The sequence below is a fragment of the Delphinapterus leucas genome, chromosome 13, assembly GCF_059928025.1.
Source record: "Delphinapterus leucas isolate spDelLeu-1000000601 "Yukka" chromosome 13, BTC_Dleu_Yukka2, whole genome shotgun sequence".
Lineage (NCBI taxonomy): Eukaryota > Metazoa > Chordata > Mammalia > Artiodactyla > Monodontidae > Delphinapterus > Delphinapterus leucas.
In genome coordinates, this window is record NC_143141.1 from 68,742,352 (window position 1) to 68,764,682 (window position 22,331).

Genomic DNA, 22,331 nt, shown 5'->3' on the forward strand with positions numbered 1-22,331 from the left:
AATACACCCTTCATTGCTATAATCTGACACTCGTTTGTAGATTTCCTATCCTGATAATAATAATTTCCTATCCTAATAGACAAAAGGTAGGCTGTAGATAGACATACCCACATTACTTACATTTCAAATCTACATTAATCTAGTTTTAACTAGGTTAAAAATATACATTAGGGGCTTCCCAGGTGGCGCAGTGGTTGGGGGTCCACCTGCCGATGCAGGGGACACAGGTTCATGCCCCGGTCCGGGAAGATCCCACATGCCGTGGAGCGGCTGGGCCTGTCAGCCATGGCCGCTGAGCCTGCGCGTCCAGAGCCTGTGCTCCGCAACCAGAGAGGCCACAACAGTGAGGGGCCCGCGTACCACAAAAAATATATATATATACACATTAGGTCTCCTAAGAAATAAGTGCCAAAATATTTTTAAAACCTTTCAAGGCACATTAAAAAAAAAACTAAACTGCATAAAAGGAAAACCAGTGAAAGCACTTTTATTTCTCTTAAAAATCAATTAAAAACTGCATTTTTTCTTATTTCTTTCTCTTACTAAGTCTGTATAATTATAAATTATGCCTATTCGTTTACTTACCTTACAAACAAATAATAAGAGATCTGCATGGCATGTAAAATCCATGGAGAGGAGAAAAAGGACAAGTTTCTGGACTACTGAAATACAACGTTCATGGGCCAGGGTAAATGGAAGTGGTTCTATCTCTGGGCTTTCCTTTGTTGTTGTAACTTCTGTGTCTAAGTTAGAACGAGACCACTCTGCTGTCCGACGTAATCGAATTAAATCCTTAAAGTGCTGTACACAGAAATTTACAATATTTAAACCACTGTTTATTGAATGAAAATTCTTTCAGTAAAAGTTTATTTATGAAATGAAAATATTCACTCAGAAAACTTACAACTTCTAAAGAACAAAATTTTTAGGCAAACCATAAGCTTCAAAAAGTAAGATTATTAAAAACTATACTGACCAATATACCTCATGTCCTATTTTAAAATAAGGTATCAGATACATAACAGAATATCAGAAAGGTGAAATTCTATAGAAAGGCTACATCAGGTCAAATCTAACATTTTAAATAAATATTACCAAAACATCCTAAATATAATCATAAAAGGTGAATGGTAAAGAAACCTATATATACTAAGTACAGAGTATTAATTCATTTCAAACTCTGATGGAGTAACTGTAATTTCATATTTACAGAAACACAATATGTAAACTTGGTTGCTACATATAAATGTTATCCCCCAAATTTAAAAAATATATCATTATTTTTAAAAATTTTACGTATAAAGGACACATTAGGAAAACCATATATTTCCTGAGTCCTTTTATCTTCAATTTACTGGAACACAATTCACTTTAGAAGAAATACACTAGAAAAATACTTTAAGCCCACATTAATCATATATTTACTTGAGTTAAAAGCTACCTTTCCCAAAAAAGGTACATAGAATAGATTTTTGTTGATAAGGAGAATAACAAAGTTTCCTGATCATTACTAAAAATACTTAACTATTCAAGTAACTTAAAATACTAAAAGGGAGAGTGACTTTTCTAAGATAATTACATTAAAAAGTAAAGATCATACCTTTGAGGTCGCCTGCTTTAATTTGGCTTGCTCTACCAGAAGTTTATATGATGATCCTTTGTTGCTTTGTATTTTTTCTTTTTCCATCTGTTCCACCAAAGCCTTCTGTTTTGCTTTTAGTAAGTTAAGTTGCTTAAAAAAAAAAAAAAAGTTTATCTTATAGTTAACAGTGTTAAAAACAACAAAGTAAATTATTATACTCCTCAGAATCCATACATCAAACTAATGGAATAAGTAATTCTCTGAAAAATCTAGTTTAAACTATGTTGCTGATTTTTTAAAAATCACTTCCAAATTCCAAATAAAAGATCTCCCCCCCTGTTGTAATTAAGAAGTAATCAATTTCTTACCCATGGGAGAAGGGAAATAACTGGAATACTTTTTTATGTAAGCCACTAATGAGATTGACTGATGGAGTATTTTTTAAACAGAGGAAAAGAATTATTTTTAAATACATGGGGAAAATTCTTTTATTGTACAATATTCTTAGCTTGGCTTTTATGGGAATCTTCAAAAGTAGAACATTTTTTGGTATGTCTATGTTTTTTATTAATTAAAAAGTTTATTGCAGTAACTGTAAATTCACATGCAGTTGTTAAAAAATAATGCAGAGACCTCTTGTACACTTTACCCAATTTGTTGGTTCAGGTATCCACCACTACAGTTAATACTGTACACCATCACCATCACAAGGTTTCCTCATGTTGTCCTCTTATGCTGCCCGCCCTCCTCCCTCCTATCCTATCTGTCCCATCCCTACGCCTGGCAACAACTAGTAGGTTGAAATGAACAAACAGACCAACAAGGAGAAAAAAATTTCTGCCTAGAAAGACCTTGAAAATCTGCTGAATGACAAAACCACTCTGCCGTATATCCATTATGCAGAACATTACTCTAAACAGAAAGTCACTAGAACGTTATAGCCATAATTATAAATGCACAATTTAGTTAAGAACTTAATCTACCTTTTCAAGGAATAGTTCCTAAATTTCTACTGTTGCTACATATTTTTGTTATCAGCAAGAAAAAGAACATTATATTATAAAGAAATATCCATTTGGCTGTTATCTCCATATATGAAGAAAAATATATCATAAATTAAAACCAGCATGCACGTGTATTAAATAATCAATACATGGTATGTGAATGTGAGAAGAACAAATCAGTATTTTCAGAAAATTGTTCCAAAAGTTCTACAATTAACATATACAACAACTGCAATCAAGAAAAAATATAATCTTTATTTTGAAACAACCATAATCTTAATCAACAATTTATACTGCTGTACAAAGACATTTTTTCCCTAACTATCTGAGAATAAGTTGGCAACCTGATGACCAATCACCCCTGAATACTTTAATGTGTATTTCCTAGAAACAAGACCCTTCTCCTACAAACCATAATACAACCACTAAAATCAAAGAAGTAACATCCATGCACTACTAACAACTAACTATTCCTCAGACCCCATTTTTTTTTGCGGTACGCGGGCCTCTCACTGCTGCAGCCTCTCCTGTTGCAGAGCACAGGCTCCGGATGCGCAGGCCCAGCAGCCATGGCTCACGGGCCCAGCTGCTCCGTGGCACGCGGGATCCTCCCGGACCAGGGCACGAACCCGCATCCCCTGCATCGGCAGACGGACTCTCAACCACTGTGCCACCAGGGAAGCCCCAGACCCCACTTTTAAGTTTTGCTAACTGTCCCAAAAATGTCCTTTATAATAAAGCATAAAATAGTAAAATACTGCTAAGAAAAATCCACTGGATCATTCTCTAGGTTTGTTTTCCATCTTCATATCCTAAAGTAAATACAGCAAATATAATCATTAAGTGCTCGATAAATTTTAGCTGAATTTGAAATTTCAGGTGATGATTAGTACCACCTAAAATTAGTTAGGAGTCTCAAATGGAAAAAGGAGTTGAGGGAAAAGCTTCACATCATTTTTCTTGCAAAAGGCCAATAGTTGCTCATAGCTGAAAAATTCAGTAGTAAAACTAAATAATTTATTGCTGAGTTCATATTTTTTAAAAAGCCCAAAAGCTTTCGCAAACTTTCAGATCTTAAAGGCGTTCTTATAAAATCTCATTTCATCTTAAATCAATTATACAAATATTTTTAGATGACACACTAGGCTCTATACCGGGTATCAAAGATACAGTATATATTCCTGTATATACTGTAAGACAAAGAGGAAGACACGTTTTAAAATAAAGAACTGGCTCATAAGAATCTGACATCAGCTATAAACTCAGGTTAATAAAAGAATCCCAACAAAAAAGTATGATAAATATAATGAAAGGAAAAATATAGGGTACATGGGGAACATATTTTATGGGATAATAACTGAGAAACCAGGGAAAACGTCTTTGAGGAAGTGAATGTAAACTAACATGTGAAAAATAAGTTAGATTATCCAAGCAAAACAGTAAATTCAGTAGTTGGTGGGAAGGAGGGGAGGGATGGGGGATAAGCACATATTAAAATCCTGGATGAAAAAACTGGTGTAGGTGGTCCAGGAACCCACATTCAATATGGCTAGACCAAAATTCAAACCTGAAAGTTAGATGGGCAGATGACAGAGATACTAAAGCTATGTTAAGGAGTTTGACCGTCCTCCAAAGTTCAACTGGAAACCACTAATAATTTAGAGAAGGAGTGATATGATTAGGTTTGTATCTAAAAGAACTCTGTACGGGCAGCATGAAAAACGGATTGGACTGAGAAAGAATCAAGGCAGATAGGCCTTCTGACTAGGCAAATGACGGCTGCACTTAGAATGGTAGTAATAGACATGTGAAGAGGTAGACAGTTTTTTTGTTTTTTGATGTGTACCATTTTTAAAGTCTTTATTGAATTTGTTACAATACTGCTTCTGTTTTTTTATGTTTTGGTTTTTTGGCCGTGAGGCATGTGGGATCTCAGCTCCCAGGGATTAAACCCACACCCCCTGCATTGGAAGGCGAAGTCTTAACCACTGGACCGCCAGGGATGTCCCTACAGTTTAAAGGACATTACCAAAAATCTGTAAACTACATATTGTTGCCATCTTACAAATAAGGAACTCAGACTCAAACGTGTCAAATAATTTCCCTAAATTAACTAGTTCATTAAATATCATACCTAAGGTCTGATGGCAGGTCTATCTCATGCAATGTCTCAAACATTAAAACAAACCAACCAAACAAAAAAAAAATACTGAAAATTACCTGTTTATGATGAACTAGCTGCTTTCTTATTTTTCTGGAATATAATCTATCAAGGCTACTGCTGCCTTTGGAAGACCTATTTATGTTCTGGGTGTGCAGATTATTATTAATAAAACTCCACTGGTTACCTACAGGGCAAGGAAAAGTTGTATTAATAATCCTGTTAAATGTGATTTTAAAGTACTATTCACACCCAGAAAACATAAAATGATAAATGTGTCAATAAGGACAGAGCAATTTTTTTAAAAATTAAGGAAACCATCGTAAAGAAATTGCTAAGAACATCTGACCTTAGAAAAGTTAACCTAGATCCTAAATGACTTTAAGACCACAGTTCTCTCTGCCTCCAATCCTTTCATTAACAGCCAACTTTCTCCACAACTGTTTAAAATTGATCTCTGTACAACACAACTTTGATAATGTCGCTCAACTTTAGCAACAACAAAATGCTCACTATTGCCTATTTTGAACTCACATGCTTTTTGTACAGGGACCCAAAAAAAGGGATGCTCAATAATCTGATTTAATGACTGCAAAAATAAAGTTGGATAGTTTAAAAAACATGCTGTGTAGCTCTACTTATTCTCATTTTGGAATGTGTCCAGATTATTCCTTGTCACTCTGCTCAGTTCAGGCTTAATCCCATACTTTAACCATCCTCAATGATTTTTTCATGTCTACTTAACCTAATGACATCTTTTTCTGTTTTCTATTATCCTTTTGTCAAGTCAATTCAAATTCTTCAAGCCCTAAAAAAATGTCTTCTACTAATGTATTTCCATAATACATGAATACTGTAAATAAAAACTAACTCCTCCCATACCATCTGTTACATTCCAACTTTACAGGTAGTTGTATTTAATTGTGTCTTAATTCTACATCCTATAACTGAGACATATAGCATTTGTTAAAAATATTCCCTGTACATGAAAAGAATTCCCCACCCTATTCTCAAACATAATGTGTACCATAAACAACTGATTCATTGGGCTGGCCAAAAAGTTCATTCAGGATTTTCTGTAACATCTTATACCTATAAAACATCTCAAGTGATCTTTTTTTAATATTATAATCCTAACAATGTATAAAATTCTAAGTTTTAAGGCACTTACTATCTGTATTTACATATTAGATGTAGCTACTTCATAAAGTCTTGTTAACTTGGAAGAGGAGAAGAAAATTTGTCTTGCACTTTGTCTTTCATTTAAAAAATTTTCTATGCTTTAAGCTTATGGAGAAAGATTACAACTCACAAAAATCTGAGAATTTCTATATCTAAGCATAAAAGTCATTTGTAGTTAATTAGTAGAAACATTTTATAATAGTAAATGGAATGATATACTAAACTAAATACAATAACTCTTCACAGATTTCCTTTTTATAAACTTCACCTATATGTATGTTATTCCTAGTAAAGTTAATATTTTACATAAATTACATACAGCTGGAATCTCCAGGCCAATGCCAGTTCTGGAAAAACTGGGTAGTCACTCAAAATCCCCACCAACAGATTATTATAAACTTCTGATACCTGTCATAAACCTCTCCCTGTCTTTACCATTCAAAGGTTTCTTTGCAGCTGCTGCTTCGTCTTCTACAGTTGCCACATAATCCAGCAACCTGGACACCAGCATAACAACCCAACTGATCATGGGAATATCTAGTACTCCTGAATAGAAATGTGAGGAGAAAAAATAATCAGGGGACTCTAAGAATCCTAATGAAATCTGATAAAATAATTATAAAATTAAGACATTTTATAAATCCAAAACACACCATATAATTATGAACACTAATATTTATTTATAGTAAGCCTCAAAACTGAAACCTATGGCCAAAAATGAAGTAACACATCAAATCAAATGGAAGACATGACAAATGCTTCTTGGTACAAAAATAGATTCATAAGTGTAGCTTGAATCTAACAGATAATAACTTATAAACTAGAAAACAAGGTATAACAGGCTATTCTTAAGACTTACAGGTGACTGAAATTTAAAAAGTCTCTCAAGTTACAATTCATACAGTTTTAAACTATGCTCTAAAGTTTTTATTCCAATAACAATTTTCTTGCTCCAATGAAGCTCATTATCCATGATGAGAACAGCAATGCTGCCTTAAAGCTTAAACACAAGAGTTTGATTTTATCTATGATAGTATAAAAACAACATACCCACAACAATTCCCAAGTTCAAAACTCACATAAAGAAAAGGTAACATATTTTTAAAAAGCAGTAACCACATGGCAGTCAATCACACGAAGGCTGATCATTCTAAAAAGTCTACATCATAAAAATATTAAAGTGTGCAGCAAAATGAATAGTAAAATAAATATTTCAGACTACTCATTTTATAAAAGCAGTATTTACAGGAATCTTACGTTTTTACTAAAGATCACTAATTTAAATAATACCTTCTGTCCTCCTATGCATGGGTAACTGCGGCTGAAGAGGTGACAGTAAATTATCCAACAGATTAAGTAAGCTTTCTAATACTCCACTATTACTAAGTGATCTCTGACCAATGCAGGAAAGTAACATGAAGACCCTAAAAAAAAAAAAAAAAAGGTACAAATAAAATAGCCAATATGAATCACTTTAAGTGTTCATCTTAAAATTAATTCACTTTGTAATCTAAGACAGTAACGATAGAATATCTGGTTATTAGTAAGATTTATATCTGGAAGTATAATGTTAAAATTAGCTCTTTTTCAGCTACTGCTTATATTTTCTAATTTTATCTACAAGAAATCAACAAAAGAGAACTGTATAATACATTCAAAAATATAAATTTGATACATAAAATAACATGATCTGATAGGAAATATTTGTAAACACAGATCTATAAACTCCACAGATTCAGTTAGGAAACTAAAGAATATAGTCCAGTTACATCATGTAGAATCTTCTTCAAAATGCCCTTCACTGGGCATTCCTCAAACTGTGAAAAGACAGGCTTTAGTTCATTGCTCCACACTCAGTATCCACATACATAAGATTTCCAAATCAGAACACTGCGGGAAGCATAAGTCACTAATAACAAATTACTCCAATATTTTCTGACCTACCTATCCTGTGGAAAGATGAGAAGTTGCTCTGAATTGTACAGTTCCTGAAGAACATTAGAAAGAAACTGGCCCCACCATCTTTCACCACCACAGAGTTGAACCAGTAGAAGACCAGTATGTAACCGTATCTTTGGGGTTCCACTGATGCACAGGTGTTTAAAAAGCTCTTCACAGGCCTGGGCATGGAATGTACTCTGCAAAACTGCAGGAACAGAGTGTCCTATTACAAGAAAGAAAACAGTAAAATTTCCTATTTAAGAGCATGCTGTAGTATCAACATCAGCATCCCTAGACAGGCTTTCCTCTTTACCAGCATATTTTTGGTCTATTTATTTTCCTATTCATTTATTTACTCCTTATATGTAGAATTTTAACTGTCAAATACTTGGAGAAAAGAAGAATTAGCAATTATATCAATTATGTTTCTTTTTTGGTGGAGTTCAGTGTATCAGATGGCTGTGTGTGCGTGTGCGCACATTACATCATATATAATAATCAAAAATAGCTCCTGGTTAGAAAATGACAGTTCTGTATTAGATTAGCAACTTATTAACAGTTTTCACTGTTGCACTTTCAAACATTATTTATTATTTTGCTAGTAACACAATGATGTGACACATCAATAGCAGAAACTCAAGAAAAAAATCATCAAAAATCTATTTAAGAGATAGCCTCTCCACCAGAGGACAGACAGCAGAAGCAAGAAGAACTACAATCCTACAGCCTGTGGAACAAAAACCACATTCACAGAAAGATAGACAAAATGAAAAGGCAGAGGGCTACATCCCAGATGAAGGAACAAGATAAAACCCCAGAAAAACAACTAAATGAAAATAGGCAACCTTCCAGAAAAAGAATTCAGAATAATGATAGTGAAGATGATCCAGGACCTCGGAAAAAGAATGGAGGCAAAGATCGAAACGATGCAAGAAATGTTTAACAAAGTCCTAGAAGAATTAAAGAACAAACAAACAGAGATGAACAATACAATAAGTGATTCCTACACTAGAAGGAATCAACAGCAGAATAACTAAGGCAGAAGAATGGATAAGTGACCTGGAAGACAGAATGGTGGAATTCACTGCTGCGGAACAGAATAAAGAAAAGAGAATGAAAAGAAATGAAGACAGCCTAAGAGACCTCTGGGACAACATTAAATGCAACAACATTCGCATTATAGGGGTCCCAGAAGGAGAAGAGAGAGAGAAAGGACCCGAAAAAATATTTGAAGAGACTGTAATTGAAAACTTCCCTAACATGGGATAGGAAATAGCCACCCAAGTCCAGGAAGCGCAGCGAGTCCCATACAGGACAAACCCAAGGAGAAACACGCCGAGACACACAGTAATCAAATTGGCAAAAATTAAAGACAAAGAAAAATTATTAAAAGCAGCAAGGGAAAAACGACAAATAACACACAAGGGAACTCCCATAACGTTAACAGCTGATTTCTCAGCAAAAACTCTACAAGCCAGAAGGGAGTGGCATGATATACTTGAAGTGATGAAAGGGAAGAACCTACAACCAAGATTACTCTACCCAGCAAGGATCTCATTCAGATCCCATGGAGAAATCAAAAGCTTTACAGACAAGCAAAAGCTAAGAAAATTGAGCACCATAAAACCAGCTCTACAAAAAATACTAAAGGAACTTCTCTACATGGGAAACACAAGAGAAGAAAAGGACCTACAAAAAACAAACCCAAAACAATTAATAAAATGGTCACAGGAACATACATATCGATAATTACCTTAAACGTGAATGGATTAAATGTTCCAACCAAAAGACACAGGCTTGCTGAATGGATATAAAAACAAGACCCTCTGGGAGGATCCCACATGCCATGGAGCGGCTGGGCCCGGGAGCCATGGCCGCTGAGTGTGCGTGTCCGGAGCCTGTGCTCCGCAGTGGGAGAGGCCGCAGCAGTGAGAGGCCTGTGCACCGAAGAAAAAAAGCAAAAACAAAAACAAGACCCACATATATGCTGTCTACGAGAGACCCACTTCAGACCTAAGGACACATTCAGACTGAAAGTGAGGGGATGGAAAAAGATATTCCATGCAAATGGAAATCAAAAGCAATCTGCAGGGCTTCCCTGGTGGCGCAGTGGTTCAGAGTCCGCCTGCCGATGCAGGGGACGCGGGTTCGTGCCCCGGTCCGGGAAGATCCCACAGGCCGTGGAGTGGCTGGGCCCGTGAGCCATGGCCGCTGAGCCTGTGCATCCGGAGCCTGTGCTCCGCAACGGGGGAGGCCACAACAGTGAGAGGCCCGCGTATGGCAAAAAAAAAGAAAGCTGCGGTAGCAATATTCATTATCAGATAAAATGGACTTTAAAATAAAGAATGTTACAAGAGACAAGGAAGGACACTACATAATGATCAAGGGATCAATCCAAGAAGAAGATATAACAATTATAAATATATGTGCACCCAACATAGGAGCACCTCAATATATAAGGCAACTGCTAACATCTATAAAAGAGGAAATCGACAGTAACACAATAACAGTGGGGGACTTTAACACCTCACTTACACCAATGGACAGATCATCCAAAATGAAAATAAATAAGGAAACAGAAGCTTTAAATGACACAACAGACCAGATAGATTTAATTGATATTTATAGGACATTCAATCCAAAAACAGCAGATCACACTTTCTTCTCAAGTGCGCATGGAACATTCCTCAGGATAGATCACATCGTGGGTCACAAATCAAGCCTCAGTAAATTTTAGAAAATTGAAATCATATCAAGCATCTTTTCTGACCACAATGCTATGAGATTACAAATGAATTACAAGGAGAAAAACATAAAAAACACAAACACATGGACGCTAAACAATACGTTACTAAATAACCAAGAGATCACTGAAGAAATCAAACAGGAAATCAAAAAATACCTAGAGACAAATGACAAAGAAAACACGACGTTCCAAAACCTATGGGATGCAGCAAAAGCAGTTCTAAAGAGGGAAGTTTACAGCTGTACAGGCCTACCTCAAGAAACAAGAAAAATCTCAAATAAACAATCTAACCTTACACCTAAAGGAAGCAGAGAAAGAACAAACAAAACCCAAAATTAGCAGAAGGAAAGAAATCATAAAGATCAGAGCAGAAATAAATGAAATAGAAACAAAGAAAATAATAGCAAAGATCAATAAACTAAAAGCTGGTTCTTTGAGGAGATAAACAAAATTGATAAACCATTAGCCAGACTCATCAAGAAAAAGAGGGAGAGGACTCAAATCAATAAAATTACAAATGAAAAAGGAGAAGTTACAACAGACACCACAGAAATACAAAGCATACTAAGAGACTACTACAAGCAACTGCATGCCAATAAAATGGACAACCTGGAAGAAATGGACAAATTCTTAGAGAAGTATAACCTCCCAGACTGAATCAGGAAGAAATAGAAAATATGAACAGACCAATCACAAGTAATGAAATTGAAACTGTGATTAAAAATCTTCCAACAAACAAAAGTCCATGACCAGATGGCTTCACAGGTGAATTCTATCAAGCATTTAGAGAAGAGCTAACACCCATCCTTCTCAAGCTCTTCCAAAAATTGCAGAGGAAGGAACACTCCCAAACTCTTTCTATGAGGCCACCATCATCCTGATAGCAAAACCAGACAAAGATACTACAAAAAAAAGAGAAAATTACAGACCAATATCACTGATGAATATAGATGAAAAACTCCTCAGCAAAATACTAGCAACAGAATCAAACAACACATTAAAAGGATCATACACCATGATCAAGTGGGTTTTTAACCCAGGGATGCAAGGATTCTTCAATATACACAAATCAATTAATGTGATTCACCATATTAACGTATTGAAGAATAAAAACCATAGGATCATCTGAATAGATGCAGAAAAATTTTTGACAAAACTCAACACCCATATATAACAAAAACTCTCCAGAAAATGGGCATAGAGGGAACCTACCTCAACATAATAAAGGCCATATACGACAAACCCACAGCAAACATCATTCTCAATGGTGAAAAACTGAAAGCATTTCCTCTAAGATCAGGAACAAAACAAGGATGTCCACTCTCGCCACTATTATTCAACAGTTTTGGAAGTCCTAGCCACAACAATCAGAGAAGAAAAAGAAATAAAAGGAATACAAATTGGAAAAGAAGACTTTAAACTGTCACTGTTTGCAGATGACATGATACTATACATAGAGAATCCTAAAGATGCCACCAGAAAACTACTAGAGCTAATCAATGAATTTGGTAAAGTTGCAGGATACAAAATTAATGCACAGAAATCTCTTGCATTCCTATACACTAATGATGAAAAATCTGAAAGAGAAATTAAGGAAACACTCCCATCTACCACTGCAACAAAAAGAATAAAATACCTAGGAATAAACCTACTTAGGGAGACAAAAGACCTCTATGCCGAAAACTGTAAGACACTGATGAAAGAAATTAAAGATGATACCAACAGATGGAGAGATATACCATGTTCTTGGATTGGAAGAAGCAATATTGTGAAAATGACTATACTACCCAAAGCAATCTACAGATTCAATGCAATCCCGATCAAATTACCAATGGCATTTTTTACGGAACTAGAACAAAAAATCTTAAAATTTGTAGGGAGACACAAAAGACCCCGAATAGCCAAAGCAGTCTTGAGGGAAAAAACCAGAGCTTGACGAATCAGACTCCCTGACTTCAGACTATACTATCAAGCTACAGTAATCAAGATAATATAGTACTGTCACAAAAACAGAAACACAGATCAATGGAACAAGATAGAAAGTCCAGAGGTAAACCCACGCACCTATGGTCAACTAATCTATGACAGAGGAGGCAAGGATACACAATGAGAAAAGACAGTCTCTTCAATAAGTGGTGCTGGGAAAACTGGACAGCTACATGTAAAAGAATGAAATTAGAACACTCCCTAACACCATACACAAAAATAAACTCATAATGGATGAAAGACCTAAATGTAAGACCGGACACTACGAAACTCTTAGAGGAAAACACAGGAAGAACACTCTTTGACATAAATCACAGCAAGATCTTTTTTGATTCACCTCCTAGAGTAATGGAAATAAAAACAAAAATAAACAAATGGGACCTAATGAAATTTCAAAGCTTTTGCACAGCAAAGTAAACCATAAACAAAGACAACCCTCAGAATGGGAGAAAATATTTGCAAACGAATCAACGGACAAAGGATTAATCTCCAAAATATATAAACAGCTCATGCAGCTCAATATTATAAAAACAAACAACCCAATCAAAAAATGGGCAGAAGGGCTTCCCTGGTGGCGCAGTGGTTGAGAGTCTGCCTGCCGATGCATGGGACACAGGTTCGTGCCCCGGTCCGGGAAGATCCTACATGCCGCGGAGCAGCTGGGCCCGTAAGCCATGGCCGCTGAGCCTGCGCGTCCGGAGCCTGTGCTCCGCAACGGGAGAGGCCACAACAGTGAGAGGCCCGCGTACCACAAAAAAAAAAAAAAAGGGCAGAAGACCTAAATAGACATTTCTCCAAAGAAGACATACAGATGGCCAAGAAGCACATGAAAAGCTGCTCAACATTACTAATTATTAGAGAAATGCAAATCAAAACTACAATGAGGTATCACCTCACACTAGTTAGAATGGGCATCATCAGAAAATCTACAAACAACAAATGCTGGAGAGGGTGTGGAGAAAAGGGAACCCTCTTGCACTGTTGGTGGGAATGTAAATTGATACAGCCACTATGGAAAACAGTATGGAGGTTCCTTAAAAAGCTAAAAATAGAATTACCATATGATCCAGCAATCCCACTACTGGGCATATACCCAGAGAAAACCATAATTCAAAAAGACACATGCAAAAAAAAAAAAAAAAAAAAAAAAAGACACATGCACCCCAATGTTCACTGTAGCACTATTTACAATAGCCCGGTCATGGAAGCAACCTAAATGCCCATCGACAGACGAATGGATAAAGAAGATGTGGTACGTATATACAATGGAATATTCCTCAGCCATAAAAAGGAACGAAACTGGGTCATTTGTAGAGACGTGGATGGATCTAGAGACTGTCATACAGAGTGAAGTAAGTCAGAAAGAGAAAAACAAATATCGTATGTTAACGCATATATGTGGAACCTAGAAAAATCGTACAGATGAACCGGTTTGCAGGGGAGAAATAGAGACACAGATGTAGAGAACAAATGTATGGACACCAAGTGGGGAAAGCGGCTGGGGGGGGTGGGATGAATTGGGAGATTGGGACTGGCATGTGTACACTGATGTGTATAAAATGGATGACTAATAAGAACCTGCTGTATAAAAAAAATAAAGTAAAATTCAAAAAATTTTAAAAATAATCTATTTAAGAAAAACAAAAATAAGGGGAAAAAATGAATTAACCTAAAAACACATTACATAAATACATCAGAAAGGATACCAAAATAAACAGAACCCAGGAAATATGAATACAACAAAACATGCAACAAAATCACATCAAATATATTTCCGGCCTTTTTAAATACTTAAGTCAAATACAAACCATTGGAAGAGTGAAGAAGGCTGAGCAAAGTGTCCAATAAATATCTGATGATAGTACGTAACTGCTCTGTGGAAGACGTCTGAATTAAATCTTTTGGGTCTGAAGTTTCATTCAACATCCTCCTACTTGCTCCAAGAGCTACTCTGAGCCTCTGCACTGCATTATGAGCCAAATTTAGTTGAAGCTGTAGCTGAATACAGTCCTGATAGGCAGAAAAGACTCTGCTGTCCTCCTCGACGGCCTTGTCTGGCTTTCTCAAAAAGTACTGTGCATTGTTAGCACTGTTGAGAGGAGGAAGATCAATACTTTGCAAAAGAGTTTCTAGTCGATGACAAGCCAAGTTATACCTGTAAGTAAAAAATAAACGAACAAAATAATTCCTGCAATGTTCTCTTTGACATACACGTACGAATACACACTAAAATTAAATCTCTAAAACAAGTTAACACACAACCATTAAAAAGAATTAATCAATGTCAATTCATCAATTGGTAAGTACTAAAAAAAATAGAACCAATTATTTAATCACAATATATTAATGCATTAAACATTATTGTAACATGCTAGTGTCCTACTGCCTTTTTCTCTTTTCTATACACTTATGAAAAGTCATTTCTTGACAAGTATGTGGGAGACATTATAGAAAATATAGGGTTTCAATAAGACTAAAATATATTGCAATTTTCTACTAACCTGCACTGTATATCCTCCTGTAGAGCAACCATCATTGTTAAATGCTGGTCAATTTCTGGTTGGTTTGCAGATTCTCCCTCTCCCCTCAGAGGATCATGCATTAATTTCAGTTCACTCTCCCAAGGCAAGATATAGGTATGACCATAGTAAAATCCTAATGGGATTTTAGCTCTGGCATTTGTACTTCCATAGCGTCCAATGACAGTGATCTGAAATGAAAACTTATAAATATACATAACCACCCATCTACCACAATAGAAATCTGAGTCATGTATTTTAAAAGATAATTATATTATAAATTATAAAAAGATACTTTTGTTTTTATTTTTTAATTGAAGTATAGTTGAATTACAATGTTGTGTTAATTTCTGCTGTACAGCAAAGTGATTCAGTTATACATAATTTTTCCATTATGGTTTACCACAGGATATTGAATATGGTTCCCTGTGCTATAATGATACTTTTAAATTATATGTCTGAATATTTTCCATAACTTATCAGAAACATGGAAGGCATATCAATTCATTTTCTTGAAGTTCTTTACCTTCATGAATCTACACACTGGAGGTGGTATCAAATCATGAAGAATTAGTGAATGGGTGCTTATATCTGTTGCCACTACCAATCGCCTCCCATCAACCTCTTCTCCTAATGTCCAAATGTCAATTGACAAGGAGGCCAAGTCTCCACAAGTAGGAATCAATACGTCTGTCAACAGTATTGGTCTACCAAAATCCAAGGTCACAAATCTCCTTGCTCCTATGAGAGATAGAGAGCAACAGCTGACACAAAATACCATGTATCAATTAACCAAAAGACACACTCTGGAACATTCATCTTAAAATATGAAATCAACTCACTAAACTATAAACAAGAAGAAATGTTAATAATTCTCATTCAAAAACTGTCTAAAACCTCAATTTATATTAGTTTGAACCCCAAGATTTAAGTAAAAAATATACAAGAATAAGTTTGTTACTGTGAAGGCAATCAACTGTACATATAAGCTTATTTTAAAACTTTAGAGCAAAAAAAGGTAAATCAGCAAAAATATAGATTAATTCAATGAAGTACCTATCGGTTCTTCTCTCAGTCATTTGGTCTTTTAATTTTACAACTAAATGTATTTATTACTGATACCAAATTTTATTATTTGATTTTGGTTTTCTTAAGCCTTATTTAACATCTTTTGGAGTTGCATCTTACATTGGGGTTAAGATGTAAAGGGCAAGCGTAAGGCTGAAATCACATGTAGTCATTACTACCACACTAAAAAATCTCTGAGGAAGGTCCTCCAATGGAGACAGATAAAACTTACTTACAAACAATGCTTCCCTCCCATACTGACACATCACTGTCTCTTCAGCTCAGTACCAAATGAAGAAGAAGGCTTACTCTTAAGGGCCACACTAAAGAGACAGTATGTCTTTTATGTGTAAGCTCATATATTAACAAAAGAATGATCTGAGAGAAACAGAGGAGCAGATTTGCATCTCTCAACTCACACACATTTCAGGAATAAGCTCAATTAGTGAAACAGCAGGCATTAATAAAATCCTACTTATTTTTCTTCTTTATTGTGTTAGGGGCAGATAGCAACCTTACCAGTTACATTTTACAGTGAAGGAACCCAAGTAAATTTAACTTGTAGGACTAGTGCCATCTCCATAGAGCCATTTTAAGGAAAACAAGGCAGTATTTTCCTAAACAGAAAGACTACTGAACAAAAAACATAATTCTCCCCCCTTTAGGGGGCTTACGTGCCACAGTCGAGTCCACAGATAGAAAACCAAATCATAGTGTAAACAACTGCTCACATTTCATAAAGACTGGACAACAACGAATTTCAGTCTATATGCCATGAACACTAATTACTGTTACCAATGAATGATTAGTTGGGCAGAAAACAGCATGTACCACTTTAATTTTTAAAACTCTCTCTTCCAAAGAGGAAACAACCCACTGCAATAAAGCAAATATGGTTCAACTCTTCATATGATGAAAAGTGATACAGTATGCACTATATTCATGTTAATTCCTCCTATAAAACACACCTAAGGACTTCGTTAAATTCTGCTGCTATTCAAGCCCAGAAATAACATTTGGTAGGATAATAAGGCAAATATTGCCTACAGTGTATTAGTAAACATGCTCTAATTAAAAGCAACTATCCTGATCACAGGTCTGTAGCATATAAGCATGGTACAAGCCTAAGTAAAATGTGAACTATCCAGAGACCATGAAATGTTAGTAATCCTACTCAGTTATTTTAATTAGCAGTAATTTTGTCAGCTATTCTCAAAAAATGGTTCCAACATTAGAATGCTAGTCTTAATGAATACTTCTTTAAGCATAATTTTTAGTGTAATGGTAATTGAGCAGCTACAATAAAGACAGATATTTATATCAACCATAGTTGACGAGATTCTCTTTTTTTTTTAATTAATTAATTTTTGACTGCATTAGGTCTTCGCTGCTGCGTGTGGGCTTTTCTCTAGCTGCGGTGAGCAGGGGCTACCCTTCGTTGCGGTGCGCAGGCTTCTCATTGCAGTGGCTTCTCTTGTTGCAGAGCACAGGCTCTAAGCACGCGGGCTTCAACAGTTGTGGCTCGTGGGCTCTAGAGCGCAGGCTCGGTAGTTGCGATTCACAGGCTTAGCTGCTCCATGGCATGTGGGATCTTCCCAGACCAGGGCTTGAACCCGTGTCTCCTGCATTGGCAGGCGGATTCTCAACCACTGCACCAGCAGGGAAGCCCCAGGTGAGATTCTTATACAGAAGAAATCCACTGTTTGGATACAATTAATGAAACCACTCAGCAGCACTCTTCCATTCAACTTGGTAAGCACACAGCTTGAGCCTTATGTAATGCTTATTCTTGGTAAAAAGCACTTTCCCAAGAGCAGATGTGATTTATTTGCGCAGGAAAATCAAACTACAAAATATTAAGTCTTCAAAGAGCCAGCAGACAAGGCAAAAAGAATATTTTAAGCAAATCAAAGATTACCTGAATGCATCCGTTCTATAATAATGGACTGGTGAGGGGGAGGCTGAAGAAAATGTGAAGCATGAGAAATTGCAAGGGCTAGACCAGAGCCAAGTGGATTCTAGAAAAGAAAAAAGTATAACTCTATATTGATATCACTCTTGCTCTATAAAAACTAATAACCATAATATAAAGTTAACAAGTCCCATTTCTGTAACATTAAATAAAATAATCTAATTTGATATAACAAGTTAACGTAATAAAACTTTGCTTTCTAAAGTTAGCGTATACATCAAAATACTTTTAAATGTCTAAGCGAACACCTATTTAAAATATAGTAATTTACCATTCTGGACTTGTTGGAATTTTTGTTATGTGCAGCAAGATTGACTGCTGGGGGATCAATAACTGAGCCTGGGAAAAGCTGTGCAAGTTCGGCATTAATCACAACGGAAACTGCTTCATTGGGTGGGGTGAGTGGTGGAGTCATAAAAAGTGGTGTTGTTTTTGGAGTGGGTGGAATAACATCAGATGGATGGATGAAGAATCCAGGGGCTGCCACTGGGTTGGAAGGCACAGAGTTGTGAACAGGACCTACTGCTGATGCTGCTGATGCTGCTGCAGCTGCTGCAGCTGTTGTCTGATGTAACTTGGCTTCCAGCTTCGCTTTCTGTAAAAGAAGTAAAAGCAACAAATATAGACTAATCCTGCCTATCTAAATTGTGGGGAATACTACGTGGGTATATATTGTGAAAATAAACATGATTAACTGTATCCTAGTTCAATAAAAAGGAAATTAAGTAAAAAATGGACTCAACATGGAGTACTTCTATGCTATATATGTGTGTGTGTGTGAGTGTGTGTGTGTGTGTGTATAATACACACACACACACACACACACACACACACACACATACTTCCTTAAATATTTGATATAAACTTTCCTGAGTATTTGGGAAATAGGAATTTCTCAAAGGCGGAAAGGAACCAGAACAATTAAATGTAAATAAGGAAAGAAAGTTCTCCTCAAAACAAAATATTAACAGGAAATGGATTCTCATGCTGCCTAACCCGATACAATTTGTCACCTGGAATTGTATGAAGTTTCCAAAACATCTGCTATTATTAGTAAATTTTAATTCACGTTAAGTTAATTGGTCTTTAAGATGTTGTTTTAGGTTTTTCAATCCATTAAAATAGTAACTTTTAACTCTTATGTTTGACCAAGAGTGTTTATAAACAGAGTAAGGAATGGAACTTACTTAAAGACTGCAAAGAAAATATCAATTATATACCCCCAGATATGTATCAAAGAAAATGCATTTATATAAGTTTTAAAAATTTAAGTATATCACAAAGATGTTACCTCAATTTTTGTAGAAAATGATTAGCTCAGATCGGTCAACCTTTACAAAAATAATGGTCATTTTTACAGTTTTTCAGCTTTTGAAGTTTAGAGACAGCATGAACAAAGAGCCAAATAGTCTCCAACCTGTTGCTGAAGCTTCAAAAGCTGCTGCTGTTTCTCTTGCAGCACCTGTAGCTGTTGCTCGGCTGAAGCCATTGCATGAGAGAGAGACTGCAAAGCTACCTGGGCTGCTGAACTCAGGGCTGTCGAAGCTTCCCCAACTGTCCCAGATGATAGTCCACCTACTGCAGGAGTAACCCCGAAGGAACTCACTGGCATAAGACAAGGGGGGAAAAGAAACAGGATGAAGAAAAGGTTCACAGAGAAACATATACAAAGTATATACTACTTTCACACTAAAACTACAGTTAATTTTCCTTTAAAAAATAAGACTCTTTAGAGGAAATCTTAATGGTAAAAGTATATCAATAATAATAGTATTCAAGTATAAGGGATCCAGGAATGACTTTTGATCAAAGAAAAATTAGTATGCTTTTGAGTTTAAAAATATTGTCAGCATGGAAGAAATTTCATTTAACATGGCTGAACTCTTATGCAATTTGAGCATAAGAAATAGGCTGAGTTTCCTTTACTAAGTTTCTTACAGCAACACCACCTTCTTCTCCCTCCCCTAAAAAGCTCAAACAACTTTCAATTACAAGAACATCATTTAAGAAGACTGACAACACCTATTTCCTCATTTAAAGCATAGCCTGGAAAAGAGAATCTTGCCCACAAAGAATATGCAAAGCAACGTTTCCTACCATATGCTCCTCAGAACACTAAGAAGAGGAGAAGCATGTCAGATGCACAGTCAAATAAGTCTGGCACATACTGCTTACCCATGAACATTACCATCATTACAGGTCTATGAAATCGCACGAAGTTAAAATTTTTTTACTCCTCTTTTCAATGTTATTCAAATATACAGCATAAAAGAACTTTTTTCCCATGATATATTTACCAGTATCTGTGTAAAACATTTTGGAAAAAGCTGAAATAAAAACTTAATTTCATAAACTCACACGATTAATCTTCGACAAAGGAGACAAGAACATACAATGGAGAAAAGACAGTCTCTTCAGCAAGTGGTGCTGGGAAAGCTGGACAGCCCCATGTAAATCAATGAAGTTAGAACACACCCTCACACCATACACAAAAATAAACTCAAAATGGCTGAAAGACTTAAATATAAGACATGACACCATAAAACTCCCAGAAGAGATCACAGGCAAAACATTCTCTGACATAAATCGTACCAATGTCTCCCAAGGCAATAGAAATAAAAGCAAAGATAAACAAATGGGACCTAATCAAACTTATAGGCTTTTGCACAGCAAAGGAAACCATAAACAAAACAAAAAGACAACCTATAAGAAAATATTTGCAAACGATGTGATAAACAAGGGCTTAATTTCCAAAATATACAAACAGCTCATACAATTCAATAACAAAAAAAAAACAACCCAATCAAAAAACGGGCAGAAGACCTAAATAGACATTTCTCCAAAGAAGACATACAGATGGCCAATAGGCACAAGAAAATATGTTCAACATCACTAATAATTAGAGAAATGCAAAACAAAACTACAATGAGGTACCACCTCACACTGGTCAGAATGGCCATCATTAAAAAGTCTACAAATAACAAATGCTGGAGAGGGTGTGGAGAAAAGGGAACCCTCCTACTCCTACACTGTTGGTGGGAATGTGAACTGGTGCAGCCACTATGGAAAACAGTATGTAGGTTCCTTAAAAAACTAAAAATAGAATTGCCATATGATTCAGCAATCCCACTCCTGGACATACATCCAGAGAAAACTCTAATTTGAAAAGATACGTGCACCCCAATGTTCATGGCTGCGCTATTTACAATAGCCAAGACATGGAAGCAACCTAAATGTCCATCAACAGATGAATGGATAAAGAAGATGTGGTACATATATACAATGGAATACTACTCATCCATGAAAAAGAATGAAATAATGCCATATGCAGCAACATGGATGGACCTGGAGATTATTATACTAAGTGAAGTAAGAGAAAGGCTTACTTATATTAAGGAAAGATAACTGCTACAATAATAACAAATGTTTAGTATGTATTACCTACTACCTTACACTGTTTTAGTTAATTACTACATTCAACAAATGAACCCTGAAGGGCAGGTACTATGATTCTGGTCTTTAGTTGATTAAGTAAAGAATGGCTCAGAGAAGTTACCCTGTAGAGTTACCTAATGGTAGAACTAGGGTTAGAACCAAGGGCTGTGTGAAATCAAACCTAACATGAGGCATAGTGCTAAGCATGGAACTTACATCAACTCATTTAATCTTTGCAATGGCACATGAGTAGGTAATATGTTATCCCATTTTACAGATAATGTATCTAAAATTGAGGGAACTATATGGCAGAAACTAACACAACATTTTAAATCAACTATACTCCAATAAAAATAAAAATAAATAAAATAAAATTGAGGGAAGTAATCTGCTCATAAATACCTGAAAAGGGGAGGAAAAAGGTAATCTGACAGCCTATCTTAACATCTAACAATGACTATATTATGCCAGAATTCAAATAAACTATTTTTAAAAACTAAGCTATAATCACAAGATTGAAATAACAACAAAACTGTGCATAGCCTCTTAACAATTAAAACTCTCCTCAACTTAAAAAAAAAACATGATCATTACAGTGTAGCCATCATACACCTCATTTAACTTGCACAAATTCTACTATATAAGCTTGGGCAAAGAAAGAGCAATCATAACTCATATAAGTTGTGTGCTGCAAAATGAAATCCATTTGCTCCATCAAGTGTTCCACCAAAGCAG

The 22,331-nt window shown here is 35.7% G+C and overlaps 1 protein-coding gene across 14 annotated transcripts in view; it reads right to left on the reverse strand.

The window, feature by feature from the left end:
* Positions 1 to 22,331, reverse strand: part of BIRC6 (baculoviral IAP repeat containing 6) — a 245,498-nt gene that overhangs the window by 136,177 nt on the left and 86,990 nt on the right. For 6 of the 14 annotated variants that reach the window (XR_016395304.1, XR_016395305.1, XM_089922371.1 and 3 more), the window contains exons 24-35: positions 19,579 to 19,766; positions 18,433 to 18,756; positions 18,108 to 18,207; positions 15,648 to 15,862; positions 15,104 to 15,324; positions 14,411 to 14,757; positions 7,874 to 8,093; positions 7,220 to 7,353; positions 6,338 to 6,475; positions 4,807 to 4,934; positions 1,601 to 1,732; positions 586 to 801 (exon numbers count right to left, since the gene is read on the reverse strand). Coding sequence is in view for 12 of the 14 variants with exons in the window: in XM_089922371.1 (XP_089778497.1) it covers positions 586 to 801; positions 1,601 to 1,732; positions 4,807 to 4,934; positions 6,338 to 6,475; positions 7,220 to 7,353; positions 7,874 to 8,093; positions 14,411 to 14,757; positions 15,104 to 15,324; positions 15,648 to 15,862; positions 18,108 to 18,207; positions 18,433 to 18,756; positions 19,579 to 19,766 (2,363 nt within the window). In the remaining 2 variants the exon portion in view is untranslated. The remainder of the gene's footprint in view (positions 1 to 585; positions 802 to 1,600; positions 1,733 to 4,806; positions 4,935 to 6,337; positions 6,476 to 7,219; positions 7,354 to 7,873; positions 8,094 to 14,410; positions 14,758 to 15,103; positions 15,325 to 15,647; positions 15,863 to 18,107; positions 18,208 to 18,432; positions 18,757 to 19,578; positions 19,767 to 22,331) is intronic. The other 8 variants (XM_089922372.1, XM_089922368.1, XM_089922367.1 and 5 more) reach the window with 4 other exon arrangements.